Below are 22138 nucleotides of genomic sequence, written 5' to 3' on the forward strand. Positions count from 1 at the left end.
GCTGATGTTGAAACTCTACATATTCTATCTCATACAGACATTTCCCGGCTTTATCATATCAAAGATTAATCTTTGGATAATTTCATGCGCCAGCTTAAAAAGCGCCGTGGCGCTTCAGAGAAGCTCACTTCTACATTTCAGTGCCTTGTGGATACCATCGACCCTAGGTGCAATGAAGGTCCAGATGAACACGTCTTCGTGGACAAAGGGTTTCAGAAAATAGCTACTATGTCATTAGCTATAGTGGAAACTATGTGGTAAGTTATTATTTCCTATCATTAGTAGTTAGATCAGGTTAGAAAAAAGACAAGTGTAGGTAGAGATAAAGGGAGGGCAGCGAGGCATGTATATTTGCAGTTTAAGAGTAGGAATTTCAAACCTGATAATGCATATACCTACCAGCATAGTCAATTAATTAATGAAAGATATAACTTTACCTAAAGTACGAACTAGAAATCGCAATTTAATGGCCAATGGGCTTAATAAGATGGTCTGATATCTCCAAGATACCGACAAGCACACCATCGCAAAGATAGTTCAGTTGAAGGTAGAGTAATGTGGAGACCTAAAAGAAAGGTTATAGTTCTCAAATTACATGAAATATATAGTTAGCTCCAGAAGCAGCCAGTCAGCACTGGATCAAGGAGGTAAACCAACAGCATATACGCAGAATGGCCCTTCACCGACCATACTCAAAGGCGCAAATCGCTCTTCTCTGACAGGACCAGAAGCTATGCTGCAGGCGACAGAGTTGAAGGAACCGTAAACTTACTCAACGGCGATCAATTTCCCCACTCCAACTTTCCTTGTCCTTTGAAGGTATTCGTCTAATTTTTCTGTGTAGGTGCCCTTAGCTGACAACAATAGGGAAAACTATAGTACACATGGGCACCAATGAAACAAATATACCACTACCGCAAACTACCGCCTCAAAGAATTTTCTCCAAATAATTCAGCCATTAAACGATCTGCCCTGTCAAGAAACTGAAATGCTACAGATTAATACAAAATATCAACTCCCGTTCAAGTTCATTGTCCCCACAAAATTACTACCTTATATTTATCAAAATCACCATCGCCACGAACAGGTTCACTTGGAACACCTCCAGCTACCTCCTAGTATTGGCCAAGATTTACAATCAGAACGACCTGATAGTATTCGCTCGGATGACTTAAACCCCAAATAAAACATGTATCACTTATCACATCAGATTCAGCATAATCAACAGAATTCGGAAGCCCGGAGTGTCAACTACTATCGAGGATTGGATACAACCCTGTGAATACCAGCTCACCACGCCTTGAACGAGCACCGCTTCTAGTCCCCAAGAACAGCAAGTTCTATTGCTTGAGCAAGAAGGATATCACCAAAGGTCTTTGTCGAAGGTGATTAGGGCTTATATCTCCGCAAACAACCACACAACCTACAGTAAAGCGAACGGACGAACTCGCCACACGACCTATTACGATTATTATCAAATACAAAACAACTGCAGGGTCTCCTTTACCCGAGCTTTTCTGCATACACTCCAAGTTGAATGCTTTCACCAGCTTTGGTCTTGTTCCATGATCAGACTTTCCGGATTTGACAGACCCATCAACATGGGATAAGAATGGGATAAGCATAATGACTACCACGAGTACACTTTACCATTGAATACCGCTGTTCCATGGGCCCTACTATGGCAAAGAGACACAATATGAGAGGGGATATATGCGAAGCACACTCTGGGCCAGGTTCAACGTAAACTGCAACGCTGAGGTGCCATTTGCTATGCCCAATCGTCGGGATTGCAGTCCAACATTCCATTCTTGCCACGTTGCAAGAACCTATTCGCTAATGCTCTCTCTATTTTTTGACCGGAAGAGCAGTGGAACAGGGCGCTGAAAAATCTCATTGACAGCTTCGCTACAAATTTGTTAGAATATCGCATAAGCAAAGACCTGTGGGTGGATTCTGAGACATCCGGTATAATAGAAAAGGTATATTATAATATACAAGCCATATATCCTCACTTTGCTTAGAAGTTTGGGTTAACTAAGAAATATACTAATAGCGAGTTAGTCGTTTCTAATAGAAATCTTGATTTTCAACAGGACAATGTTCTCTAATAAACATTGTCGGTGTCCTTATCGCCCTTATCGCCCCTATCGGTGGCGGTCGGATAGACCTGGCAAAACGGCTTACCGCATACTATTTCTGGCACGTGTTCAGCTTCAGTAAAGGCATCCACAAGAAGCTAGCGTTTGTATCACGTGCTGGCCATCATCATTTGCTGCATAAGCAATGGAATCCATCAAAGTAAACCGGTAGCCAAAGTGACAATATCTGCAGTTGAATAAATTCATCTATGAGTAGAACATGGGCGACACGCTCCAGTTAAGAGAAGCTTTCGATGCCGCAAGTAGCTTCTTGAATCCCGTTCTTCGAAAAGGTATCAAAACCTAAAGCGAAAGTACTTAATTTATGTGGTATGCTAACTAGATCCAAGAGGAAGTTCAAAAGTTTCGTGGGGGCTCATTACTTGAGATCTTGGGCAAGGATCTGATAGATGAAACCTCCAATGAAAGCTCAACAAGGGCTACCGTCATCGGAAAGGCGTTAGACATACTGAAGAGAATCCATAGTGCGTTTATTTCTCCGGTGAAGGATGCAGAGTTCCAACAAAGCAGCGGCGAGTCGGAAGATCCCGCACTGGAAGACGCGAAGCGTCGCAGGTTATTACATGCCCTTGTGGATCTAATCTCCCTGGAAGGGATCTACCCTTCGCTTTCATCTGGAGCCGGAATTCCTCTTCAGCAGAGAGTAATTTCTGTACTGCCGGCCGGAGTCATTGCTCATCAACCGCAGAAGCCAACAACTAGCAAGCCGCAAGATGAAGTGCTTCTAGAACGAATAATGGTTGTTCTTTCAGATATCATCTGGGATGAACGACCCAGTATACAACCTATCATTCGCGGTCGTATTCTAAGCGATATAATTAGTGCTGCGTCAGACTTAGCCTCGAATGCAGAATATTTACCTTTTGATAAAAAGCAACACTACCGTGATGTGCTCATGAAGATAGTTGAAGAGTATGTCTTGACCACTTTCTCATGATTCACGTATACTAAAAGCTTTGTAGAACACCTAGCCCGGTTCTGTTGTCCACTCTGTCCAGCTTCCTTCAATCGGATACGGCTCCGTGGTTCAAGTCAATAGTTTCCAGTCAGATATCACGCGTTCCTTTGCGCCAGGATGGAGTATTGCAAACAATATTATTCTTAGCCTCACAACTCGCCCCATCACTAGGTCACGAGTCGCAAACCCAGGCATCCAGTGGCCCACACTTTACCGTGCAAGCTATAATGCAGTCGTCGCGTCTTCTTTCATCAGTACCGCAAGGAATGAACCCGGAGCACTATTTTTCCGTTATCGGGCCCCAGCTATTGGCTTTGATCGATGGGGACGACCTGGATTTGAAGAAGACCGCAGCGTATATCGTTGGTAACGGAATATTATGCAAGCGCGCCTATGGCGCCCCTGGAACGATAGGCCATACCATGTTTCTAGAACCGCTATTTAAAACTCTTACTGCTGGGCTGGATGGATCGTCAAAGAAATGGATGATGCTGTCCACGGCTACAGATGAGCATTTACCGGACCAAGTTCTAGTGCCCGAATCATTGTTGGTGCTGGCGGTTGACAGGCTAAGGAGCTTAGTTCTCCAGCCTCCGAACCCAAGTCTCGTAAAGAGAGTTGTCTACCCAATACTCGTTCCACTTTGGGGGCTGGCTTGCTTTACTTTAGAGCAGCAACGCAATACTCTTCATGAGAAGATTATGGAAGTTTTGCAAACTTACTTCGCCATATCAGTCGGGGAACAACCTCTGAAAACGTTGATTGATAACCTTCTGTGGGATGGAGGCGCTACCTGGACCTATGGTGTTGATTCAGACCTTGGAGTGTCATTGCTCAAGCGCGAGACTGGATCGGACTCTCTAAACTTTGTACGGCTTCTAGATACACTACAGTCTCGGGCTAAACTTTTTGTCGGCTTACTAGGAGCTGATCCTAGTAGCGAAGAACGCACGGGCGACATTTTCCTCTATGTGAGCGAGAGCTGGCTCGTTCAACCTCAGGCCAATGGACGATCATTTCAAAAGCTTCGCCTTAGCCCGGAAATTGAGACTGAGAATATGAAACAAAAGCTAGTCAGCGCTAAACTGGCAGAGACACTGCTAGACAATTTTAAAGATATCCTCTCTCGTCGGCCTCTGAGGGTGCTCGAACTTATTAAACAAATCCTCGACGGCGAGCTCAATCGAAGTGGACGGAAGAAGGGAACCGGTGATCCGGGAACTCACAAGTTAACGCTTTCCTCGCTGGCCAACATTGTCCCTACGGACGACACAGAGCAAGGGGATACAGGAGAGTCAGATTCAGCCGAGTCACTACCAGCTGTGTTCAGTCTTCTTTCCACAGTACTCGCATCCCCCGAATTTTCCGCTTCACCCGACACGCTGCCAGCTCTTGAAAGTATCAAATCACGACTAGACGAACTCATCCCCTATCTCCCACCGTCACTTGCAAGACCAGGGACCACATCCTCAATGCTTCTAGAAATTCACATCACATCCCCCACGGAACAGAGCCAACAACGGCCTTACTCCGAGGTGTCTGATTTCGAAACGCATCGTCGAGCCCTGACTAACCTTAATTCCGATCTTCCTCCAGTACAAGCTGAAGGGTTCTCGCTTCTCGCGGACCTGGTTAAGAAAGCCTCTCCCGTCCTCGACATACCGTCTACATTAACACTCCTCTTATCTATTATAACAGATCCATCCGAAACAACTGCAAACGACGAGTTCATCTACCTAAATGCAATAAAACTAATCGGCACATTAGCATCAAGACACCCCCGCACAGTAGTCAAGACATTAGTCGATCGCTACACCGACCGAAACGAAACCTCCAGCCTAGACCAGCGCCTAAAGATCGGAGAATCCCTACTACGAACAATCCAAGACCTAGGCGAAGCATTAACAGGCGAGACAGCCAAAATCCTAGGCGAAGGCATGGTCGCCGTCGCCGGACGCCACGCACACAAACCAGAAGCCCAAAGACGTCGAAAACAACAACTCGAGAAAGAAAAACGGCAGCGAGACCGCGAGGAACGCCAAAATAAGGAACCTCACATGCCACCAGGCTGGTCAATCTCATCGTCCACACCAGCCTCAAATATCCACGAAGTGGATGAAGATGATTCCGAGTCCGAGTCTCCCGAGCATGCCGCCCATTCCGCTAACATCATCGCCGCATGGGCCGCGGGCGCGTCTTCAGATGACGAACCGGATGATCTGCGCGCTCGTGCTTCCGCGCTGTCTATCCTGGCGACCGCTGTGCAGACTAATGTTGCCGGTCTGGGCCCTTCGGTGGCCTCTTCTGCTGTGGATATTGCGCTTGCGACTCTGACGCTGGAGCAGGAGCCCCAGTCTGCGATTCTGAGACGAGCATGTGTTGTTCTTCTCCTTGATATCTTGAAGGCGCTTGATACCGCACGTGAGACTAGAAGTCAGGCTGTAGGTTTTGGGTTCTCGCTCAGAGACGAATCGGCCGGTGACATGTCTTGGAAGAATGAGAATGCTAGTACTCGCGGGCCATCGACTATTGGTAATATCCCGCACATGCTGCGCACACTTAGATTTGTCGAAAGCTGTGAAACGGATACCCTCGTTCGAGGCCATATTCGCGTATTGATTGAGAGTTTGGAGGCCTGGGTAGAGAAGTCTTTGTTGTGGGGGATTGGGGCTCGCGATAGGGATGGTAGCAATGAGGCAAGATTAGAACTGGGGGATCAAATCGCTGGTCTTCAGATTGATCCTCTAGCGGGCAGGAATGAGAGTGGACGACCTAGGATCGAGGAGATAGAATGAGCGCGATTTATATCTTGAGGCATTCATGTACATTACGAGAAGGTATAATGCTCGGATAGGAGTTGAACATAGGGTGAACAATCTTCACGTGTCAAATTTTTCATCATAAACATTCAGCACTGAATCTGTCACTATTTAGACATACCAGAAGTCAATAAGTTCATCGAGCACAATTGGTATCAGTGGAGATGTTGGTTATATGCTCAATGAGAAACATTCCTGCGAATAGTCACGAAAACATTACAGGAAGATTTTAAAAATCTCACAGATGAACAATCAACGATGTCCTCCGCGTCCGCGTCCGCGTCCCCGGCCACGGCCACGGCCTCCACCCCTACCACCTCCACCTCTAGCGCCGCCTCTACCACGTCCAGGCCCATAGCCGCCATCACGAGGTTGCCGAAAGAAGTTTTGTCTAGGCTCATTTGGTCGCGGACCAGCAGCCATGCGGGCCTCTCGTTCTTCATCGCTAAGATGGAACTTGTTTTCGATACCAATTAGCTCGCAAAACTGGGCGGTTTGAGGGTTATTGTATTCGGGCGGCATCTCTTCTGTGATGATAGGGACAGCGGGATCGTAAGGTGGAGCAGTTGGGACAAAGTTCTCAGGGATGGTCATTTTTCCAGTCTTTCCGACATGTTCCTCTATCCATTTCTCTTCCTCCGCAATTTGCGGGCCGTAAACAGTGTCACCTTTATCAGCAGGAGGTTTAGCAGTTGGATCGCCTAGCTGAAGGTCGTTTGCGAAGACACGTGTGATAGCAAGCCATTCCCGATCATACTGCAAGCGATAAGGACGCTCGTACTGAGCACCTTCTAGGTCTGAGATAACGTTGAATTCCATTAGTTGGAGAAATTCACGATTCGGAAGACATTTATCCAAAGCAAGGAATCGCGTAGTTTTGTTGCAGATAGCCTCTGGCAGAGGGCCATTCACTGGGAAAGAATCTGGCTTGGGCCGTGCAAAGCTAGCAGGGAGTTGGTTTCGAATATTCTCAGGAACCTCAGCCGTGATTGTTTCAACACCTTCTGGAGATTTGGCGCTATCATCAATAGCAGTCGTAGTGAGACTAGCTGGTAGGGAGGATTGACCCATAGCCGAGAACTTTGCTGCGGGGGCAGCATCTGCACCGGCCTCTTCACAAGAATCGCTGTCCAGATCTAAGTCAATTTCGTCTGAGTTTTTCATGGGGTTTGGTTCATGTTGCAACTTTTGCTTTTTATTCACAGCTGTGTCGTCAGCACAGACAGCCCTCTCAATGCCGGTGAGCTTTCGACCAACTCCATCCTCGCCGATGTCAATCTTTCTCCAGGTCACGTTATGTTGGATTTCTGGTAAATTTCGATGTTCTTCCGCTAAATAGCGGGAATTTTCGATGGCTTCGTTCTTAGCAGCAACTGTGTGAAAGTTATTCCATGCCGACAGCTTACTTTGGGTGTCTCCGAGACCATCTTGGGGCGGAGTGGGCTGCTGCATATCAACGCCTTTCACAATGCCTCGGGTTGTGGAATCAGTTGCCGTCTGTACCGGCTGCTGATGATGTGACCCAGACAACTCACTCTCGCTGTGAAAAACATGAGCTGGGCTAGCTCTACTCAGGGTCTCGTGCGCCGGCAAAACCTGATTGCTTGCGTGGTCTTCTTCAGCAAGCAGCGATGTGACGAGGGCACCATCAAACCCAAACTTATTTGGAGCAATTTGAGACTGGACTGTGATTTCTTGAGGAGTAGGTACCTGCCGTTTCGCCCCTGGATGCTCCGGGACAATATAGTCACCATGCTCAAGACAAGCAGCGAATTTTACATGCAAGTGGGCAGAGAACCAGTATGCCGGGCGCAGACGATCAAGAACATATTTCGCGGCCACGTTTCCTAATTTCCCAGTCTCCGAATCCTGTCGGAATCCTCTCTTAATTCTGAATAGCGTGTCATAATCACCGTAAAGTTCAATTTGTTTTGGCCAGTCATGTGAAATGCCCAGGTCGACCTGAGTGCGAATCTGGAGTAACTTGCGGATATCCAGCTCTCTCACATAATAGATAGACTGAATATCGTCTCGGTTGTATGGGAGCCGTTCGGAGTGCGGTTTTCTGTAATCATATGATTTCCAGATGCCAGATATGCCCGCAATACGTAAAGGACCGCAACGAATGACATTGGCCGCTCCCATGTAGTAGATATTAGGAGCCACCCATCCACCGTAGTAAAGCTCAAATAAGTGATTCCCAGCCTCATGATTGCCACCGATAAAAATAGTCAAATAAGGAGCTTTGCGCTTACCACTGTAGTACTCATGGAAGTCTCCCAGCTCTTTGTACTTTTGCGGAACAGACATACAAGCCATATCATATGAATTTCTCACAGCCTACGGAGAATGTTAACATATGGGAGCCTTTGGAAGAGATGCAATGGTCATACTTGGAAATCTCCACCGATGACCAAAAGATCAACGCCATCCCAGCCTTTCAGCGTCGCGGCCTTTTCCACCGAAGCATAAATGTCATTCAGACAACCATGTCCCTAACATTGTCTCTGTATTAGCATCATAGTAAAGGAATTAAACCGGACTATATGTCACCAGTAATCAAGGTGGATATACTTACACAGCCTTCGAAAGCAACCCGGATAGATGCAGGGCCCGACGTCGACGCCATTGTGTTACGGCGCGGGTGCGAGTTGGAAGGCGAAGACGTAGCGCTGAAAGAAGCAATTTCCCAAGTTGGACTAGGTAGGAAATGAACTGAATCTCAGTACACGATGAGAGATGTATGTTTCGTTCGCATACTTCCACTCGTGAATAAACACTACAAAAGTAAAGAAAAACAAAGATGAGGGAAAGAAAAGAAAATGAAACGAAGTAAAATGAGGGTGATTGTGTGGTTGGGACGAAATAAAGAAGATGAAGAAGGCATTGAAGACAGACGAAGTCTTAAGGTCGTTTGTATTGGTTGCACTAACGTCCAGTGATTTAATTGGCTGTTGCCGCTTATGAACAAATTCATCTGCCCAATGAATGATCACTCAAACTTGGTACTATACACCGTCAGTACTACTGCCTACCTACTCCATTCACTTCACCTGAAAATCTCCTGTTTTGGATTCCTTAAGGGCAATTGCCATTACTATATCAATCATGCCTTTCAGTGATCATGCCCCTCGATTGGGCTTTCTGAAGGATGCTGCCAACTCCCTGGAGCTGCTCAGTCCTTCCACTGCGGCTCATCTGATGGCGGTCCATAACCAAATCTATTTTGACGAATTAAGGCCACTGCGTCAGAGACATCAAGAAGCTTCCTGTGGTGCTTGTGGCAGCATCCGAAAACCTGAGTGGACTAGAACCGTTCACATCAAGAAAAAGACCACCAAACGCAACAGTTCCTTAGCAGCTCCAGACGGTGCCACTATCTACAAGTGCCTTCGGTGCCGTCGACGGACAGTGAAGCCATCTCGAAGAGAGCCTACCCGCCTTAACGCTCCACCTAAAGTAGCTGCAGCAACAGACTCTACACCTTCGACAATCCCTCCTGCAGTGCAGTATTCAGCTCCTACCGAAGAGAAAGAAACTACTAGTAAGAAAGCTGATAACGCTAACAGCAAGAAACGAGCCAAGGCAAGAAAACAGGGTGGATTACAAGCACTTTTAGCGTCTAAGCAACAGTCTCGATCTAATTCCTCTCTTGATCTATTTGACTTCCTCCAGCAGTAGAAGCCTGTACTCTAATCCTATATTTTTTTATGCCAAGATCGGAGAGTCGGCAGTATTTTGTCCGATATCGATTGGGGTCTAGCGCGGGGTCTCTATCAGCCAGAGCTCTCCAGACAGCTCCGCCCGCACTCAACCATCTAGCTGTGGACACTCTTTCATGCTTCATACTCCCTCGCACGAGCGACTATTCTCGTTGATCATCTTTTCTCTAACACAATACCCATTTATAATTTACGAAAGCCTTAATACCCACTTATATCGCACGACTCGATGTCGTCTTATTCTCACGATGACGAGCACGATCCCCAGGCGGACGAGCTCCGCGAGACCGCCCTGGTGACGCTGGAAGCTTTGATAAGCTCATGCGGACAGCAAATGCAGCCTTATCTACAGAACACTGTCAAATCTGCCCTCAGATACCTTAAGTACGATCCGAATGTTGCTGAGATGGAAGAAGACGAGGAAATGGGTGGTACTCAGGATGACGGCTCCGAGGACGATGGGACAGAAGAGCCCGACCTAGATGACGATGAATTTGAAGACTTTGAAGAGGAAGGCGGTTATAGTGATATTGATGACATGAGCTGGAAAGTGCGCCGGTGTGCCGCGAAGCTGCTTTACACTGTCATTTCGACCTACGGACGGGGCCGTGCACTGGACCACTCTTCTTTATACCAGCAAATCGCCCCGGCCCTTATTACCCGCTTTGGCAAAGAAAGGGAAGAAAGTGTAAAACTCGAGGTTGTCTCAACAATGACCGCCCTCGTGCGTAAGACCGGCGAAGATGCCATGATAATCACATCGAATGGCTTCCTTGAATCTGTGGGCGGATCAAAAAACTCAAGGAAAAGAAGAAGGCAAGACAGTGATGCCAATATGATTGATTTTGAACCCAGCATCGGCACTTCGTCGGCTGTTGGCACGCCCGTTATCACTCCATCCTCACCGAAGTCTGGCCCTCAAGCGGATTTGGCGCGCTCGGTGCCTTTCGTCGTACAAAGTCTTGTGAAGATGTGGAAACAGGCGTCTGTTCCTCTGAAGCAAGCAGTCATTGTTCTACTCAAAAATTTAGCCCTCGTTCGCTATGGTGGTCTAGCTGATCATCTGCAACAAATCGAAGACCCAATCGCCGATGTGCTAAAGTCCTCGTCTCTATCTGGAACCTCATCAGCACCAGCCGGAGCTTCAGCCAGTGCAGGAACTCTCCAAATTGAGACTTTGTGTCTCATCGCTGCTATTGCAGAAACACACACTTCTGATGCACTCTTTCCCTTCTTAATCGCATTGATACCTGGTGTTATCGGAGCCGTTAACGACAGAAACTACAAGGTGAGCAGCGAAGCGCTCGGAGCGGTTGAGCAGGTTGTAAAGGCTCTCACTCCGCCACGAGTGTCCGCTGCGTCGCAGGATCTCTCGCCGCAATTAGAGAAATTATACGATGTTGTGCATAGTCGCATTACCGATACAAGCGCTGACCTAGAAGTTCGCCAACGGGCCATTCATGTCTTTGGGGTCCTTTTAGCACGAACATCGGGAGAGAAAGGTACAACTTTCCTCTCGCTTGATCGTCGGTCAAAGGGACTTTCTGTATTGGTAGATCGCTTAAAGAATGAAACTACACGACTTGCGGCTGTACGTGCTGTTGACGACGTTGCTGTACTGTGTACTCAAAAGACGGATGTTACCGCGGCGTGGGTCAGCGAAGTCACCACAGAACTTGGAGCGCAGCTACGGAAGTCAGACCGTGTGCTGCGAGGTGCTAGTCTTGAGGCTCTGCGCAGTTTAGCCATGAACTCCATGACCAGACTACATTACGATGGTAAGACTATGAAAGAGTTGGAAGAATGCCTATTGCCCCTTATCGATGCGGCGGATTTCCACCTTCTCGCTCCGGCTCTCATCATTCTTGCGAAGCTCATTCCCGGAAACGCCGAACTTCTTGTGAATGAGGCTCTCGTTACAGCTGTTTGCTCGATCGTCCTCTCGTCGCTTGTTGGTACCGTTTTGAAGGCGTTGCTACTTCTCGTCAAGGTTATTGGTGAGGAGGGCGCAGGCGCAGTCTTAATGAAGAAGCTTTTGCGTGATGTGGGCATCAATGGTGACACGTCTGTTGTCGGGAGGGCGATTGGAACGCTCTTGGTGCACGGCGGATCTAATCTGGGCGTCAAGATGGATGATTTCCTTAAAGAGCTGCAAACCGCACAAGACGCCCAACGCAAATGCCTCGCACTCGCCATCCTCGGAGAAATTGGTCTACGAATGGGCCCTGAGTGCTCTTTGACACCGGAGCTATTCATAACTCATTTTGATTCGAAATCTGACAAAGTTCGTTTAGCCGCTGCTACCGCTCTTGGAAATGCAGCAGCCGGTAACGTGAAGGCTTATTTGCCCACTATTATGGGTGGGCTGGAGCAGTCCAGCCATCAAAGCTACTTACTCCTTCACTCGGTAAAAGAACTGCTCCAACATCCCGAGATTGTTCGCCCAGATGTTGCGCCCTCAGCACTTAAGTTATGGCAGGCTCTTCTTCACGTCTCTCAAGAAGAAGACAACCGAGCTGTCGGGGCGGAATGCGTCGGTCGCTTAGCACTAATCGATCCGGTAGCCTACATACCACATTTCCAGGTAATATTCATCTCCAATTCACAGTACCACACTTGCTGATACTCAAGTTTACAGGAATGTTTGTCCAATGCGGACCCAACAATTCGTGGTGTGGTGATCTCCGCCTTCCGTTATACCCTCTCCGACTCTAGAGATACTTATAATGATGTATTGAGACCGTTGATCGTTCCGCTTTTGGTCAACATGCTCAGTGACCGAGACTTGGGAAATCACCGCCTTGCGTTGACAACGCTCAACTCTGCAATTCATAACAAGATGGACATCATCCTGCCGCATCTTAAAGAACTTCTCCCTGCAGTATTCGGTGACACGCAGATCAAGCCAGAACTGATCCGTGAAGTGCAAATGGGTCCGTTCAAGCATAGGGTCGACGACGGTCTTGAACTGCGCAAGGTGAGCAACGCCAATCTACTTACTTGCATGCACATTCTAACGGTAGAGAGTAGAGTGCCTACGAAACGCTTTATGCATCCTTGGACACCACTTTCTCGCTTTCGCACGTGTCTGAGTTCTTCGATCGAATCCTGGCCGGAATTGACGATGAGCAAGATATTCGCACAATCTGCAACTTGATGACTTCCAAACTCACCACTCTCGCACCAGAAGAAACACAGAGATCTCTGGATGCCCTCTCAGAGCGTTACAGCGTCGTCCTATCATTCAAGCCAAAAGAAAACGCCGTTAAACAAGAACTTGAAAAGGCACAAGAGGCATCCATGGGCATTCTCAAGATCACCCGAGAGCTAAGCAAAGCATTCCCAAACGCAGAGTCTTCTGGGGAGCATCACAAATGGAAGGCCTATATGGAGTGGGTGCGAAAGACGTTCTCTTCGCAACTAAAGAGCCTTGATACGGATTTCTAAGCCAACATATGGCACGAACAGAGCATACGTATGAAAAAGTTATTTTTAGCAAAACTAGGAGGGAAAATTGTGGTAGATCTAAGAATGATCGTACTAACGAAACTTGCATGTACTTGCAGCTCATGGTCACGAATAGTTTAGCAACAATGAAGATTTTACATTGGGAGATGGGGCTGTACTACTAGACACCCCTTTGGCCCGCTTGCCGATCCGCCTTCCACATTAGGAACTCTGCTGGCAAAGTTTTATATATCAGGATATTCAGTAGTAATTCTCTTGAGGCGAATCGCAGGGCCGCCACAGTGGCCATAATATCGTTATTATATACGCCTTCAAAGTCAAAATATAGTTAAAAAGTAGGCCTAGAAGGATCGTACTCAGGAGGTTACTACTATATTTCCTCAATACTTTTATTCTCCCACTATTTTTATAGAGGAATCAGACTTTTGAGATAGGGATTTTGAAAGATAAGTATGAATATAGATCGGGTTTAGGATTCTAAGAGATATCTCTAAATATTTGAAATAAGATTCTGCCGGCAGAGCTCCTAATCAGGAAAGCGGATTGGGGGTGCCCAGAAATAAGGAATAGCATGCTACTGGCGCGTTGTAGTCACGTGTCAACGCGTTGCGCGTTAACTTTTAGCTTGAATACAACAGCCGCCTTTGTTTACTCCTACCCCAACTACCAGTGTCGATATCAGTTGCCTCAAACAACTTTACGTGGAGTCCGTATTGCTTTTCTTTTCGGGTACTCAGTGAACTAGGCACTTGCTCGCAATTTCTTTATTGGACCCACTGTTTTTGAAGATGTACCGTCATACTTCATATGCATTTCTTTAGTCTGAAGGTCTCCCCTCTTTGTCGAAAGACAACAATTGTACAGATTTTATCCCCTTCCTAGCTTCTTGACTTTTTTCTGCGCATTCTCTGGGCCTCTGTATCCAGCGGATGTGATCAAAGTTGAGAATCTAACCCTAATGTAACCCAGTCGGTCCAATGCCATTATGGCAGAAGTTTCACGGTCTCGCATGACGGATGTGTCACATAGTCGAATCGAGCCGTAAAGGCTTCGGTGAGATGAACGGCAGCCGGTGTCCAGAGCCTATCATAGGCAATAAAGACGGTCTATCATGCGTTTAAAGTCTCTGAAAAGGGCGCGCGTCGGTTTTCCAATGCTGGACGTGACATGTTGATCATAGAGGATGGTCTGTCTATGCTAGGACACTAGTTTACCTTGGGGAGAGAGTAGGTGAAACACGTCGGACACCTTCATTTGAGGTCGTCTTTGCGATCATGTCGACAGCTACGCAGGAAACCCACGAGCGGCGCTGTCAACTGCCGCGGGATATATTATACATCATTCGCTGATCCTGTTGAACACAACAATATGGTCCTTAAGACTATTTGCCCTACGCTCGGCCACGAAGCCAGTACGTCGGAAAGAATCGCTCGCCGGAACTAATTTAATCATGCCTGAAAGCAACCCAGGTGTTTTCAGCAGATTAAACTATAGCGAGGTTCTTTTGGCTGCTGTGCGGAATCGTCTTTGGTCAACCATTGCGATCCTTGCGATAACAATGGCACCACTTGGCTTGTTGTCTCGTTCCGGTAAGGGTTGGTTCTTGGTGCATGATAGTCCTGTTTGGCCAGACAGTTATTGTCACTCTTTCCGGCTCGTCAGTCGCCCCTCATGTACGTGTTTCCAACCTCAAGGTGCCTGGGCAACTTGTACCCGCTCTCCAACCCCAATCCCTGGTGTTGTCTTGGTACAATGGCTAGCAGGTCCCAAATCACGGCACCAGCCATGGATTTGTGCTTCAATTGAAGATCCTGATCGGCCGTGTTAACCATCTCTTTGTAATGTATATTGCAAATAGATTGATGGGCGCCGACAATCATGGCAGATTACTTCTTGCCGTCCCTCCCTTTGGGAGGAAGGACGCGGTTTTTAAGGATGCTTTTTTTGTCCGCTTCTTCCAAGCCCTCCAAGTCAATCTGATGCGGAGAGGAAACAAAAGCTTGTCCCCGGGGGTACTGTACTACACACAAGAGGTTTTCTCAAAGCATCAGCTGCGGGATTTTGGCCTTGTGACACTGGTGTGCCTATGATCGATATGGACGTGTCAACAAAACAGTTGGGAGATGGAGAACTTGGTTCAAGGTCCGACTGAGCACGGCTCGAAAAGATGTTTTCGGTTTCTCAGCGTAAAGGGCGCGAGGCGCTCCTGATATCGTATACTGCGTTTGCAGGCTTTACCATCCCTCACTATTCAACGTCTGCCAATTAGCGCATTATGGTACGGCCTCCTTTCCGATACACATTGTTCCATGGATTTAGAGTGCCGCAGAGCAAAGCGCCACAAGTTGCTCTCCTCTCCGTTGCAAGATTCAAGTCTCTGTCCACTTGGTTGGTTGCGCGCCGCTCGCGGCCGTCGCTTTTGGCTGTATGCAGCGAGAAGCCTATCGCAGGACCTCTCAAGAGTGAGGATCAAAGCTTAGGCTTGTCTGCATGGGCTTTTCGATGATATACTTTCAAGCGCGACAGTACCTCCACGGACCAGATTGATGAGTAGCGAAGAGAGCATGCTAGTGCTCTGCAATACGAAGCGGCCTTGTTAGTTTCCGAGAATGAGTGTATTTGGAGGGGTGGTCTGTTGTAAGCCCTGAGGATGTGGACGCCGAATAATAGCGGTTTGGTTCTAGCCTGTGAACCGCCGTTCCCTTCAGCTCCCTGAAGGGAGCGGCCCCATTTTTTCATATATGTATACCCCGTTCCGTTAATGTTGGATATAGCTAACTACCATTATAGATTGGCGGCCGTATGGTAGGAGCATTATGTGGAGTGAGCTCGAATCACTGTGGGGCCACAGATAGATATATTATTGCCATAGCGCAAGGAAATCTATTTATTGTATTAGTAAATTGATGCACAAAAAATAAGTTAACTAGGCTGGAGATGCTTACTAATGAGAATTCCTACCCCTCCAAAGAAAATTATGTGCCCCGCCACAGCGATAGTGGAATTTTAAGGAACGTTCCCGCGCTTGCTGGTGAAATTTTTGTTTTAGACATCATTGGGCGCAAAGATTGCTTCTCATTTGCGCATTATAGATTTTGATACCCCCCTCTTATTTTCGTTCTAACATAGAATACATTCATCGACAACCCGCCCTTCAAAATGTCGACAGATAATAAGCCCGTCCAGCAAGAAGCTGTCGCCGAGTCGCAGTTCCAGAAGCCCGGCGACTTGGTGGAGAGAGACGATGATACTGGTGTTATGCAGGTCGAGAGTCTGTGCATGAACTGCCATGAGAACGTACGTTTACCACCTGAGTGCAAATGAAATCATAATGTAATTAACACATCTTCAGGGTACCACACGGCTTCTCCTCCTCCGGGTGCCTTTCTTCCGTGACATTATTCTCGAGTCTTTCGAATGCGATCATTGCCACTTCAAAGACAACTCCGTCAAGTCCGCCGGTCAAATCCAAGAGAAGGGAACGAAGTACACACTTACTGTTCAGAATGAGGACGATCTCCAGCGCCAGGTCATCCGCAGCGACGTCTCAGTCTTCAAGGTGGAGTCTTTGGGAATCGAGATGCCCAAGGGTGAGAGTCAATTGACAACCGTGGAGGGTGTCATTCAGAAGATTCACGAGTCCCTGGCTAGCGAGCAACCACTGCGCAAGGAACAGGCACCTGAACTGCACGATGCGCTTGTGCCGATCATCGATAACCTTCAGAAGATTCTCAACCGAGAGGGCTTCCCCTTCACTGTCTCCCTGGATGACCTGACTGGTAACTCATGGATTGCGCCTACCGTCAACGACAGCGGAAACAACTACTATAAGCGTCGCGACTATCCCCGTACACACGAGCAGAATGAAGAGCTTGGAATTGCTTCGGACCCCAACGCACTGCAGAATGAGGGAGTCGCAGAGGTTGACGACTCTGAGATTGTCGATGGACAGGTCTATAGTCTTCCTACCGAATGTCCTGGCTGCACGAAGCCCGGCTTCGTCAACATGAAGAAGGTCAACATCCCTTACTTTAAGGAGGTTATCATCTGGAGCACTTCTTGCGAGCACTGCGGATACCGTACCAGTGAAGTCAAGACTGGTGGTGAAGTCCCCGAAAAGGGTAAGCGCATCACCCTCAAGATCGAAAATGAAGTCGACCTTTCGCGTGATATCCTCAAGTCCGACACCTGCGCTCTTCACAGTGATGAGCTGGAGGTCACTGTCCAACCTGGTACCTTAGGTGGACGTTTCACTACGGTCGAGGGCCTTCTTACCGAGATCCGCGACCAGCTGCACGGGCAGATCTTCGACGTCGACGACGCGAGCGGTGCTGGTGGAGATAGTATGGCCGGCAGCGATAAAGAAAAGTGGACCCGCTTCTTCTCGCGCCTCGACTCTGCAATCAGCGGAGAGATGAAATTCGGTATCACCCTCGAAGATCCCATGGCCAACAGTTACGTCCAGGATCTGTGTGCCCCGGCTGTCGATCCCCAGATCAGCACCGAGGAATACACTCGTACTGAAGAAGAGGAGGAAGAGCTGGGTCTTAAGGACATGAAGGTCGAAGGCTATGAGGAAGATGCGGAGAAGGAGGACGAGAATGCCGAGCAGAAGTCATGATCTATCTACATAAAGCGATTGTCTTATGACTATTTTCTGCCGTTTTTTTTTTCCCTTCCTGATGATCTTCGTTTCCTCACGATGTGCATGATTTCTTTCTTCTTTTTCCCATTCCCGTTCATATTTTTCTATGCATGCATGCGTAGTTGTCGTGCGAGTCAACTATGTCCTATTTTGCGCTCTAGATATCCTATGAAGTTGAGGTTTGTTTACATGGTGGAGTGTCGGGGGTGTTGATTCAGTATGTGCCTTTTGGAGTATATTTATGATTGGCCTGGGTGGTATATAAAAGTTTAGGAGATGATGCTGATGACATGTTCCAATGAAATATAAATCTCATTTCAAGCTATTTAAATTTTTTTTCAAACAAGTAGTCCACTGTACGAAACTGTGCAACTCTCTGAAAGGATAAAACGATAAATTCAGCGACCTTAATGATCAACTAGAACTATCTGAGCGGGTAGGTAAAGCCATTTATATAGCATAGCCCTTTCCCTAAGCAACCTTAAAAGCAAAGGCTTGAAAATTACAGAAATATTCAACAAAATAGTAAGAACTTCCGTAATCAATGTTTCGAGAGCTTTCGCCATTAATGGACCTCCTTTATTTCACAACGTGCGCTGTGTCAGAAATCCCTCAATAATCTGGTACAGAGGCATTAAATCCCACCCGAGGAGCCCTTGGTATAATGCATTTTGCAGATCACACTTCATTGTTTATGTGTTGATTTTTAAAAGGGGTCTGCAAAGAGGCTCGAACAGCTTCGATTACCTCTCCAGCGCGTAAGGCTCGCCATAGATTCCATATCCGAGGATAATGTATGTTCCTGCTTTGCCGTTTCCTTGGTCGTGAGCGCACTACCGTCCGGTGTCTTCGTTTAGGACTCAATGTTCGACAATCACATAAGCAACTGCTATGTAACCTGGCGATTGACTTGGGTGTGCCACCTGCAAAGCCGCTTTCCATATAACGAAGAGCTCTCTCACTTAGCAAGAGGATTGGCGTGTATCGTGACGCTGTTAATACGCATCGCGTCATATTCTTCGCCCTCCTTTGGCTGCACCACTCTCCCCTTCTTATCAATCTTCGCGTTCGCCTTCTCCAGCTTTGTCAGTACATCACCCCCCTCATCTTGCGCTGTCAAGTTCAACACCTTCCCAAAGACAGTACTATTTCCATCCAAATGCGGGGTAGCGGCAAACGTAATAAAGAACTGACTTCCGTTAATCGTAGCACCCGTTGCACCCTGCGATCCGGGAGCCGTCCTGTCCTTAACGGGTCGCGCTGCCATGGAGAGTATGCCGCGTGTATTGTGTCGGAGAGTTGGGAGGTGGATTTCCTGATTCAATGCCCCGGGGTGGTTGATTGATGTGCCGCCTTTCGGGATGTCTTCGAAGGGAAGCATGGGTCTAGTGGTATCTGGAGACTGGGATGCTGCTGCTCCGAGGGAGATATCACCGCCTTGGATCATGAAGCCGGGAATTAGACGGTGGAAAGGTGTGTTGTTGTATGCGCCGCATGCGCAAAGGGCGAGGAAGTTCTGTTAGGGAGTTCGGCGTTAGTGCGCTGCTTGAAGGGAATATAGTCATAGCTACTAAATCATCCATTGGAAGTATTGGCCCGGAATATCACGTACCTCTACTGTTTTGGGCACTGCCTCGCAGAAGAGCTCGACCTTGAGGTCGCCTTGCGTGGTGTGAAGCTGTTAGTTAATCAATTCTATTAGCAATCAATTCACGCGGAATATCATATTCACAAAATTCGGATAGACTCACGGTAACGGACATGGCTTTTTGATATATCAGTATATTTTGTATGAGAGATATAGAATGATGGTAGGTTCTACGAAAGACATAAAACGGATGGAGCTCGGACTTTTCGGCGCATCTAGTTGAATATAGGGTCACATGACATGCCCGATAGGAAACGGATTTTAGATAACAAAAAGCATAGATCAGCGCATCAACAAGCAGATACGCTGGTCACTGTGTTCGCGTTCAAAATGAACAACAGACCTGTTGAAAAAGCATTGGGTACGCTATTGCCTACCCATGCCAATGACCTACCTCAAGAGCTCCTCAGTTTGGCCTTATCTCTTGTCGCCCAATCTCGCAGCTTTTCTACTAGCTTAAAGCCGGAGGAAGAAATCGCCCGCCCCTATGCCTGTGCCGAGATCGCGTGTCGAAGGTGCGCGCCTAGTCTCCAATCCCTGCAGCCGATATGCATCTCAATTGTCTGGTATATTGACTCACTGGTTCTTATATTAGGCTAAGTCGGGCACTCAACCTACCCCCTTTAATGGGACACGCCCCATGTCCTCCACGCGTCTACAAAAAGCTCTACACATACCTCGACCGGTCGCTTTCGAACAGTGTAGCTGGAGTGAAACGTTCGAAAAGTGGCTCGGTTTCAGGAATACCATCACGCGCTGGATCCGTTACATCGACCCCTACAAAAGATACCAAGCATACCAGCGCACCTTCGAAGACACCAGCACCGCTGCAAAAACTCCAGAATACTCCAAGCAAGCCCACGCCGTTGAAGAAAGCAGTTTCGAATAAGGAAGGCAAATCGCGTTCTCAAACACCCAAGGCGTCTGAAACCCGCTCTAATGGCATTTTCGGTTCTACAATTATTCCCGATGCTCCTGCCTGGGTGATGACTTCCATTCGACGCGTTTGTCAAACACTCTCGACCCCAGCCCCACGGACGAGCACCTGGTCGCGGCCTCCCATCTCGAGATCATTGCCGCCTCATATATTCGCGGGCGTATCCTCAATCCTGTACTTTATTTCTCAGAGCAACGGTGAGGGTGATCTTGATGAAGAGACGGCGGACTTCGTGGAGCCTATCTTGTTGACGAAGGATAAAGAAAAAGATGAAGACTTCAAAGAAATGGTCAATGCTCTGATCGTGGCCGTGTATTTCTTAGCCCTCGCTCGCAGACGGGGCTCTTCATCTGAAGACGGAGGAGAGACAAAGAAGCTCGACAAAAAGACCTTCTCCGAAATGCGCCAGACCGCACTCGTCAGCCTGGGTCTTCCTTCCACCGAGAGAAGACATCGTGAAGATGTCGATCAGTGGATCGCGGTGATCATGCAGCAGGCTTGGGCCAATGAGAAGGAATGGTTCGAAAATATTCCGCAGGCCGGCGAATTAGACGGCGATGATGCGTATCTTTCCGACGAAGATGGTGAAGATGAGGGCAGAGTCAAGAATGCAAAACGACAAAAGACAAAGTCATCGAATCATTCGCTCCTAGCCAAACAGTCATCAAGGAAAGGGCTTCTCCCTGGTCTTGGTACCATGATGCAGGATCGCGTCGATTGGCTAAGTGACGATCGTAAGGAAGACTTCCTTGAATGGAAGGCAACGGTATTGGCGCGAATCGAGCAAATGGAAAAAGTTGTCTCGCAGCATTCCGGCGCCTTACCCACCACCGTATGATAGCATCTCTTCCAGGCTACTGTTTCTGAACATTCTTTCTACTGAAGGGGATTTATATTCCATACCAATAACCTCTTTTCAAATATTCTTGGATCACTCCGCGACTTTACACCTACACTTTACACACCTTGAATACCTTCCAATTGCCTGCTTAGCTCAGCCTCGAGCCGGCTTCCTTTTAGTGGGTATCGCCAATGAGCCCGGGTTGCTACGCCCAGTGGAAAGAACAGTCACATTGGACCGGCCTGACAAACGTTTCGAAAGCTAGAGAATTTTGGGAGGAACATGGGTTCAATAGTTATCCTCTCGTGTGCCATGCAGTTGGATAAAGATCCTTAGGACATCATGCTATTCGCGAAGGAGCTTTGCGGCAAAGCACGCAAGCCTGCGATAGAGTACTAGAGAATGCTGAAGCAACTGGGTTATGGTACAACGTTGGAGGTTGCTAGAGGGAAGACCCGGACAACTTCAACCCATCGCTTCCGCTGGCGCAGATAATCACATCAAGATCACTACCCTTTTTTCACAAGAATTTTGTGTCACCTATTATATATCCAGTTTCCTATACCCCATCTATCTTAATGGTGTCCTCACAGGGGAGTCTTCATTATCATTCCATATTGCTCTGAACCATCGCTGACCTTTTAAACTTCACGACCATCCCTACCCTCATTTACATAATCAGAGTCCCAAAAAAGATAAACAAAACATACATATACCCTCAATCTCTCTCAAGAACCAAGAATACCCATAAACTAAACCCCAGAAACACACACAAAACCACCGTCTATAACCAACATCCGAATCAAGCAGGCCTCCAACCCCAACGCCCCGCCGCAACTCATACAACCACAAATGCGACCTCTCAACCCCAGACGGAAATCATGCAGCAGCTCATTACTCTTGCATCTCTGCGGATCCTACGGCGGTACCCGGACCG

At 47.7% G+C, this 22138-nt stretch overlaps 8 protein-coding genes across 8 annotated transcripts; 6 read left to right on the forward strand and 2 right to left on the reverse strand.

The window, feature by feature from the left end:
• Positions 1-1507: 1507 nt before the first annotated feature.
• On the forward strand, positions 1508-2072 carry BDW43DRAFT_262975 (uncharacterized protein). The gene is made up of 3 exons (XM_032040485.1): positions 1508-1558; positions 1652-1909; positions 1969-2072. The coding sequence occupies exon 2, from the start codon at positions 1715-1717 to the stop codon at positions 1886-1888; it is 174 nt and encodes a 57-aa protein (XP_031904897.1). The 5' UTR covers positions 1508-1558; positions 1652-1714; the 3' UTR covers positions 1889-1909; positions 1969-2072.
• A 293-nt stretch (positions 2073-2365) lies between these two features.
• Positions 2366-6057, forward strand: BDW43DRAFT_321181 (RTP1/Tango6 family protein; the record flags this gene model as incomplete). The annotated part of the gene is made up of 3 exons (XM_032049282.1): positions 2366-2435; positions 2493-3075; positions 3126-6057. Coding segments are annotated over 3 exons (3444 nt in total), but the record flags the coding sequence as incomplete, so codon positions are not given.
• Positions 6058-6085: 28 nt separating this feature from the next.
• Positions 6086-8792, reverse strand: BDW43DRAFT_152499 (RNA lariat debranching enzyme). Its single transcript, XM_032038471.1, has 5 exons — positions 8519-8792; positions 8334-8435; positions 7476-8280; positions 7127-7412; positions 6086-7066 (listed from the first exon to the last, which is right to left on the reverse strand). The coding sequence occupies exons 1-5, from the start codon at positions 8567-8569 to the stop codon at positions 6193-6195; spliced, it is 2118 nt and encodes a 705-aa protein (XP_031904899.1). The 5' UTR covers positions 8570-8792; the 3' UTR covers positions 6086-6192.
• Positions 8793-8961: 169 nt separating this feature from the next.
• BDW43DRAFT_152516 (ribonuclease P Rpr2/Rpp21/SNM1 subunit) lies at positions 8962-9764 on the forward strand. Its single transcript, XM_032038472.1, has one exon. The coding sequence runs from the start codon at positions 9049-9051 to the stop codon at positions 9619-9621; it is 573 nt and encodes a 190-aa protein (XP_031904900.1). The 5' UTR covers positions 8962-9048; the 3' UTR covers positions 9622-9764.
• Positions 9765-9891: 127 nt separating this feature from the next.
• BDW43DRAFT_306763 (TIP120 domain-containing protein) lies at positions 9892-13109 on the forward strand (the record flags this gene model as incomplete). Its single annotated transcript, XM_032046096.1, has 3 exons — positions 9892-12246; positions 12301-12639; positions 12693-13109. 3 exons carry the CDS (start codon positions 9892-9894, stop codon positions 13107-13109), a joined length of 3111 nt encoding a protein of 1036 aa, XP_031904901.1.
• A 2968-nt stretch (positions 13110-16077) lies between these two features.
• On the forward strand, positions 16078-18106 carry zpr1 (zinc finger-containing protein ZPR1). Its single transcript, XM_032040486.1, has 2 exons — positions 16078-16427; positions 16483-18106. Exons 1-2 carry the CDS (start codon positions 16290-16292, stop codon positions 17749-17751), a joined length of 1407 nt encoding a protein of 468 aa, XP_031904902.1. The 5' UTR covers positions 16078-16289; the 3' UTR covers positions 17752-18106.
• Positions 18107-18537: 431 nt separating this feature from the next.
• cyp5 (putative peptidyl-prolyl cis-trans isomerase) lies at positions 18538-19566 on the reverse strand. Its single transcript, XM_032038473.1, has 3 exons — positions 19527-19566; positions 19388-19453; positions 18538-19291 (listed from the first exon to the last, which is right to left on the reverse strand). Exons 1-3 carry the CDS (start codon positions 19536-19538, stop codon positions 18734-18736), a joined length of 636 nt encoding a protein of 211 aa, XP_031904903.1. The 5' UTR covers positions 19539-19566; the 3' UTR covers positions 18538-18733.
• Positions 19567-19690: 124 nt separating this feature from the next.
• On the forward strand, positions 19691-21410 carry BDW43DRAFT_152573 (uncharacterized protein). The gene is made up of 2 exons (XM_032038474.1): positions 19691-19938; positions 20019-21410. The coding sequence occupies exons 1-2, from the start codon at positions 19754-19756 to the stop codon at positions 21196-21198; spliced, it is 1365 nt and encodes a 454-aa protein (XP_031904904.1). The 5' UTR covers positions 19691-19753; the 3' UTR covers positions 21199-21410.
• Positions 21411-22138: the final 728 nt, after the last annotated feature.

The sequence above is a fragment of the Aspergillus alliaceus genome (genome assembly GCF_009176365.1).
Source record: "Aspergillus alliaceus strain CBS 536.65 unplaced genomic scaffold BDW43scaffold_4, whole genome shotgun sequence".
In the NCBI taxonomy this organism is placed as follows: Eukaryota; Fungi; Ascomycota; class Eurotiomycetes; order Eurotiales; family Aspergillaceae; genus Aspergillus; species Aspergillus alliaceus.

What these genes read in the sequence shown, in the direction of transcription:
- cyp5 (XM_032038473.1), bottom strand. An exon ending in CAGTGCCCAAAACAGTAGAG is followed by an intron (nt 19,292 to 19,387) that starts GTACGTGATATT and finishes ACTCCCTAACAG; the next exon opens with AACTTCCTCGCCCTTTGCGC.
- zpr1 (XM_032040486.1), top strand. Translation starts at nt 16,290, where the DNA reads ATGTCGACAGATAATAAGCCCGTCCAGCAAGAAGCTGTCGCCGAGTCG. An exon ending in GCATGAACTGCCATGAGAAC is followed by an intron (nt 16,428 to 16,482) that starts GTACGTTTACCA and finishes ACACATCTTCAG; the next exon opens with GGTACCACACGGCTTCTCCT.
- BDW43DRAFT_152499 (XM_032038471.1), bottom strand. Translation starts at nt 8,569, where the DNA reads ATGGCGTCGACGTCGGGCCCTGCATCTATCCGGGTTGCTTTCGAAGGC. An exon ending in TCATCGGTGGAGATTTCCAA is followed by an intron (nt 8,281 to 8,333) that starts GTATGACCATTG and finishes CATTCTCCGTAG; the next exon opens with GCTGTGAGAAATTCATATGA. An exon ending in TCATGTTTTTCACAGCGAGA is followed by an intron (nt 7,413 to 7,475) that starts GTGAGTTGTCTG and finishes CCACAACCCGAG; the next exon opens with GCATTGTGAAAGGCGTTGAT.
- BDW43DRAFT_262975 (XM_032040485.1), top strand. Translation starts at nt 1,715, where the DNA reads ATGCGAAGCACACTCTGGGCCAGGTTCAACGTAAACTGCAACGCTGAG.
- BDW43DRAFT_152516 (XM_032038472.1), top strand. Translation starts at nt 9,049, where the DNA reads ATGCCTTTCAGTGATCATGCCCCTCGATTGGGCTTTCTGAAGGATGCT.
- BDW43DRAFT_152573 (XM_032038474.1), top strand. Translation starts at nt 19,754, where the DNA reads ATGAACAACAGACCTGTTGAAAAAGCATTGGGTACGCTATTGCCTACC. An exon ending in GCCGAGATCGCGTGTCGAAG is followed by an intron (nt 19,939 to 20,018) that starts GTGCGCGCCTAG and finishes TTCTTATATTAG; the next exon opens with GCTAAGTCGGGCACTCAACC.